We start from the raw sequence: 6609 nt of genomic DNA on the forward strand, positions 1-6609 counted from the left end.
ACAATTTTGATTTGATCACCCACAAAAACACCCATCACACCCCATCACCACTAATAATGGTCTGAGGGCAAGCGTGAAAAGGATATTGCATTAATATATCAAGAAAGAGATTATATCCGTCCTCAAATATGCTTGATGATGAAATGTATCAGGACGAAATATATGAGGGCAAGGGAATGCCAACGGCGCCCTCTGATGACATCTTGGATGACATACTCCATAACTTGCCATTGAAATTGGTCCTCTAGGCCAGAACAGATAAGTTAAAGTGCATAAAAATAGAAGTATGCATAATATTTTGTGTTTCCAATGATTGTACCGATTGTGTTTACTCTTACCATGATTCTCTAGTTGGTTGTACCGATTGTGTTTACTCTTAGACCACTCCCTATGGTTAGTTACCCGCCCATTACCCGCTCATTACCCGTAACTAACCATAGGCACCACTTAGTTACCCGCGTTAGTTACCCGCTTTCACCATAGATTTAACGGAAGAGTTATAGGAATTGCGGGTCCCAGTGCTTTTTATTGTTGGACTTGATGCTTTATTGCTTGTACGTTGTATATTAAGAGGAGTATTGTTTTAGCCATGATAGGGAGTGTTTAGTTATGAGTTAGTTATAGGATATTGGTGTTGATGTGGCGCTGATGTGGAATGTTAAGAGGATGAATAGTTTAGTTACGATAGGGAGTAACCTTACCATGAGTCTAGTTGGTTTTTCTAGTTGTCTTTTATTTTGGCACTTATAGACTTATAGTTGTCATGTTCTGGTATCATTGCATTTAGTTTTTAGAGTTCACTATGTTTTCTTGCCTTGTAGTATTTTGTGTTTTCAATTATTATTATTATTATTATTTTACTAAAAAAAGGATTAAAAAAAAAGTTAAGTACTCCGTAATTACAACGGAGTAAAGTAATGTACAGTATAATAAAAAATGTATTACCAGCTCCACGTTACGGAGTAATATTTTATATTATAGTACTGGCACCGGTATGAACGAATTAATTAATTCAATAATATAAAAAAAATACGAGTAACTTAGCAGCCAGCCAACGACTGGTAATTTGTTTCTCCTCGATTCTCTGTTAATGAAAACATCATAAACTTGTATAAATACCCCAAAAACGTAACAAAATATTCAAAGCAACATACCAAAACCAAAAATGTATAATTTCCTCACTTTGTTCATTCCTACAATCTCCATTTTCATATTACTCATTTCATCTCCCTCCTTGGCCTCTAAAAAATATCGTCCATTCAACAAAGTTTACGTTTTCGGTGACTCATATACCGACACCGGAAACACAAACGACTCGAACGGTCCAAGCATTTTTCACCATGTCTCGAACCTTCCTTACGGCAAATCATTCTTCCATCACGCCACAAACCGATACTCAGACGGTCGTTTAGTCATCGACTTTATAGCCGAATCACTCAACTTACCTTTCTTCCCACCTTACCTTAACAAATCAGCCGACACAACACACGGTGTCAACTTCGCTGTCGGCGGCTGTACAACCATTCCTTTCTCGTATTTTGTCCAAATTAACTCAACATTAGATAGTGTCCCACAATCACTTTCCACACAACTTACTTGGTTCAAAGATTACATCAAGGGTTCAGGTTGTAAAGACGCGGTTTCGACTCCAACACAATGCAAATCCGTCTTCGAAGGTGCATTAGTTTGGCTAGGCGAAATTTCGGCTAATGATTATAACTACATTTTCGGGACAAAAGCTACAAGCAAAGATGTTCAAAAGTTAGCCATAAAATACCAAACAAAATTTATTGAAGAAATATTGAAAATGGGTGCTAAACATGTTGTCGTACAAGGTTTACCTGCGACCGGTTGTTTGCCATTGTCGTTCGCGCTAGGTGCAGCACCAAGTGACCGGGACGATATCGGTTGTGTTGGGACTAAAAATAAGGAAAGTTACGATCATAACGTGATATTACAAGGTAAAATTAACGGTCTACGAAGTAAGTATCCGGAGACAATAATCGTGTACGGTGATGATTGGCATGCGTACCGTGAGGTGTTTAAGAACCCGACAAAATATGGGTTTTTGGAGCGGTTCAAGTTTGAGACGTGTTGTGGGTTTAGAGGCGCACCGAACGGGTTTAACCCGGCGAGCACGTGCGGGGCAGAGGGGACAATATCGTGCAAGCATCCGTCGAGGTATATGAGTTGGGATGGGTTGCACGTGACACAAGGATTGAATAAGGTGATATCCGATTTGTTTATCGGCGGGTCTTTTGCTCAACCGTCGTTTCCGTATCTTTTAAAGAAGGCTGCTGAATATTGAAGAGTTTTTAATTGATTGATACTTTTTAACATTTTTCATTTGTCGAAGAATAAAGAGTTGAATGGGATATTCAAAAAGTTTTTGCAAAAAAAACGTTATTAAAAACAAATTAATGTGAACCAAAGTTTATATTAAATTGTTTTTTTTTCTTTCTTTTTATTTATGTAAAGCTGGAAGAATATCATTGCAAATGCCCAAAAGATGAACAACCAAATTTCAAATGGTTCTCGAAACTTGAAATCGAAATCCCATACAGTAGAAAACACGCCACCGTTATCACCATATATTGAAGTGAAGTGATGATATCGTGCCACAAAACATTTCATTTGGTTTGAATCTCCATCACCACTTTCACAAGAATTTTTTTTTTGAAATAGTAATATTTGATAACATGTTTACAAAACTAGAAATATGAAAAATAAATTTACATAACTAGTATAACCAGAGTTTCAAACTCCGGTTTGATCCAAACCAGTGTTTCAAACGCTGGTTTGTGTCCACTTTGTCCACATGGTAGAGTGACTAGGCAAATCGGACTTTGAAAGGCCAGTTTTGTCACAAACCGGTGTTTCAAACGCTGGTTTGTGTCCACTTTGTCCACATGGTAGAGTGACTAGGCAAATCGGACTTTGAAAGGCCAGTTTTGCCACGTGACAAATTTTTTTTTTTTTTTTTTTTTTAGTTTGTCCAATTAATATCATAGTTTTTCATAATGAGTAGCTGAAACCATCAATATCATAGTTTTTCATAGTGGGGCTGGAGGTGCAACCGCACCTGGGCATCATGAAAGAGAGGGTATCATGTGTTCAATGGTTGTTCTTGAGTTTTTACAGATTTGAGATGTGTAAGTGTGTAAAAATCGAGTTTTGAACAATTTAATTATGTTATATATATATATATATATATATATATATATATATATATATATATATATATATATATATATATATAGTATTTTTAACTGGTTAATTTTTGTTTCTGGGCGCAAACTTAAAAGCTTCATTTAGGTTTTATGGGGTTAGGATGTTACAGAGAATTTTGAAAAAAATTCGGGGAAGGTGATTCCCTGACACGATCAATTAACTCTTTTGCTACTTATCATTTCACTATTATACTAACTTACATATTAACCCTTCTCTTTAGATTTTATCATTTAAAACTTTTTTACTCCATTATTGTAATTATATACGAGTATCACTGTATGTGAGTATATTAAGGAATTAAAGAACACTTTTGTAATACAAAATAAAATACGACCATATAATGTACTCCTATGTTATTTAGTTTGTGTCAATTTATATCTAGAGTAAAAGATATAATTTGAATAATAAATTAATAAAAAAGTATTTTAATATTAATATATAAGCATATTTGAAATCTAATTGAATGAATATATTAATATTACCTTGATATTTTTACAAACTAGAATAAGTGAAATATTTATTTAAATTCTTAATTTTGTTTGAGAATCGTTTAATCACATATGATTGGATCTTACAATCACATGTGATTGTCATGACAATCACATGTGATGGATCCGCCAAATCACATTTGATTTTAATTATAGCCATTGATTATTCTAATCTAAAGGCTGAGTTTTAGCTCTTGGTTTTCAAACAAAATTAAGGATTTAAATGAACGTTTTTCAATAGAACATATGTAGCATGTATTTATAACCTTGCAAGTTGACTTGAAATGAGGTTATATTTTTTTAGTGTCTATATTCTTCTATAAATGTATGTATTATAACATATATTCAGTTAAATAAAACATAAAATTTAACACAAAGTTATAACCATTTATTTATTATACTTATATTTATATTTATAAAGATAGTATAATAGTACTATTTGCTTACAAAAATTAAAGGGACATATTTTTATATTTACGCACCGGGCATCAAAAATGACAGGACCGGCCCTGGATATGACCGTATATGACCACCTTCACTTGCATTTTCTTTTTAGTTTTAGATTTCTTTTTTTGATTTTTCATTTTATTTACACTTAAAAAATTATACAGTGTGTTTAAACACTTGTGTAAAAGAAAAAAAAGATTGTGCTTAACTAAAAAATACACCACCACACATAGGGTATGTTTGGCAAAACTAGCTGGTAGCTGACAGCTATTAATTGGAGCTGCTAGCTGAAGCTACAACCTGTGTTAGCTGTTAGCGGGTAGCTGAAGCTTTTTAAAAGTATATTATTATTACAGTATATATTTTTACTTTTATTTGTTATGTCTTTTCTTCCTTTGTATATTTTATATATATATATATATATATATATATATATATATATATATATATATATATATATATATATATATATATATATATATATGTGTGTGTGTGTGTGTGTGTGTGTGTGTGTGTGTGTGTGTATGTGTATATATACACATTGTAATTGTGATATTGTTAGTATTTGGAATATGATTTACTAACTTGTGAGTATTTTTTTCAGGAGATACAGACGAGGAGAAGACTCGGTGATATTAGACTACCGAGTGATGCTGGTATCGGTGAGTGGGACTAACTGGAGAACATAGTATAGAGTAGCATGTTATATTATGATTGCCATGCTTGTTAGCTATACTTACTGATACAGTTAGTTAGTACGTTGTGATGACTGCATGTTGGTTGATGCTTGTCTGCTGGAGCCCAGTGTGTCCCTATTCTGTGGTGGCCTCGGTAGGAGAGATCAACCTGCGGGTTGGGTTCCTCATGTGGTGGCCTAGACAATCGTGGTGTATATATATGTTAATGACGTGTCCGTCGCGTGTGGATTATATATATACAACACGGTGGTGGAGGAACTTCTGTTAAGCCCCAGTCCGATCAGCTAGTGGTTAATGGTTGGCCGAGCCACCAGAGTCTCCGTAGACGGCACTTAGGTGATGTTTGTGTGTTAGACTTTGTGAGATGATTAGTATGACGGTTCCTATATACTATTACCTGTAGTTAGTTTCACTCACTTAGCTTCGTGCTAATCCCTCACATCTTCCCTGCAGATTATGGATTTATTGTATGATAGTTCTCAGGGTGAAGATGGGATGCTGGAAGATATGTTTGACAAAGCCAGAAACTTTAATGTCGTGTCCTTTATATTAAAAGTTGTTTTAATGTTTAATATAACACTCGGACTTTTAAATATTAACGTGGATATTATATTCATGTGAATTTTATATTATATATATATATGATAAACAGGTCTCCGATGTATTCATTATATAAAAAAAAAATCTGGGGTGTTAAAAGTTGGTATCAGAGTGTAGTTTTGGCAGCATGCGCACGAAAGTGACATGTTCCCAAACCGTGTGTCGAGTCAAACATATCTTGGGGGTGGGTTAAGTGAATGTAGTAGGTATTGACAAGTTAGTTGGTAGAAACTAACAGATTATCTACTAAGCTTTTGTGTGTGAGATGTTGTGATAAGACAGGTATGAAGATCGATTCCACCCTACTGGTGCCCCGTTGATCCTTAGTGCTGACAGAACTTCAGTGGACGTGTTTGATGCCAATTTGGACGAAGGACTTGACGAGTGTTAGTTGATGTGGCTCCAAGGATAAGGATTCAGTTGCATAAGTTGATAAGGGTCAAGGGTGCGAGTACGATCGAGGTGTTGATAGATACAGAAGATGTCTTCTTATTCATAAAGGTACATTTTTGTTACATTGTTGTAATTATTATTATTGTACATGTAGGTTGTATTCCTGTGTTTGTCAAATTTTGTGTTTGTTGTAATGATAACATGTGACGATTAGTGTTTCTAGTTGCGATTGATTGCTTTTTCCTGTAACATAGAAATAGATGACAGTTGATGAATCCAGTTACGATGATTGTCTCTGGAGCTACCCTTGCCACTATCGGGATTTTATTCCCTTAGACTAACTGCCATGTTCTGTGAGACTTTATAGATATGACCTTGTGATATTGTGTCATGTTGTTGTTAATTGTTGTTATATGGTCTGTTTTACTATATGTGAGACTACTTTTGGCTTAGACATGAAGAATTGAGGTGAATGATTTGTGGAATTAACCAAGACAAATATGAAGTCTTTCCTTTACCGTTAACTGATGGGACACACGTGATGACCCATAGAGACTGATTAGGGTAGTGACCCTTTGATGATTGGTGAAAGTCCAGAACCCTATTGTGTAACTATGTGAAGTCTTCATGCTTGGCGACCGTGACTGAATCAGTAGATGACGGATCCTATGATACGGTAGTATGACGGGACTTGTTGTGTTGGATTTAGGTGAAATGTAATTCCTTTTCATGGATCAACGGGACACACGTAG

The 6609-nt window shown here is 34.9% G+C and overlaps 1 protein-coding gene across 1 annotated transcript; it reads left to right on the forward strand.

Annotated features, from left to right (window-relative positions):
- The first annotated feature begins 1165 nt into the window (after positions 1 to 1165).
- Positions 1166 to 2308, forward strand: LOC139900430 (GDSL esterase/lipase At3g48460-like). Its single transcript, XM_071883201.1, has one exon. It carries the CDS (start codon positions 1166 to 1168, stop codon positions 2306 to 2308), a length of 1143 nt encoding a protein of 380 aa, XP_071739302.1.
- Positions 2309 to 6609: the final 4301 nt, after the last annotated feature.

Source organism: Rutidosis leptorrhynchoides, chromosome 3, assembly GCF_046630445.1.
Source record: "Rutidosis leptorrhynchoides isolate AG116_Rl617_1_P2 chromosome 3, CSIRO_AGI_Rlap_v1, whole genome shotgun sequence".
Taxonomy (NCBI): Eukaryota; Viridiplantae; Streptophyta; class Magnoliopsida; order Asterales; family Asteraceae; genus Rutidosis; species Rutidosis leptorrhynchoides.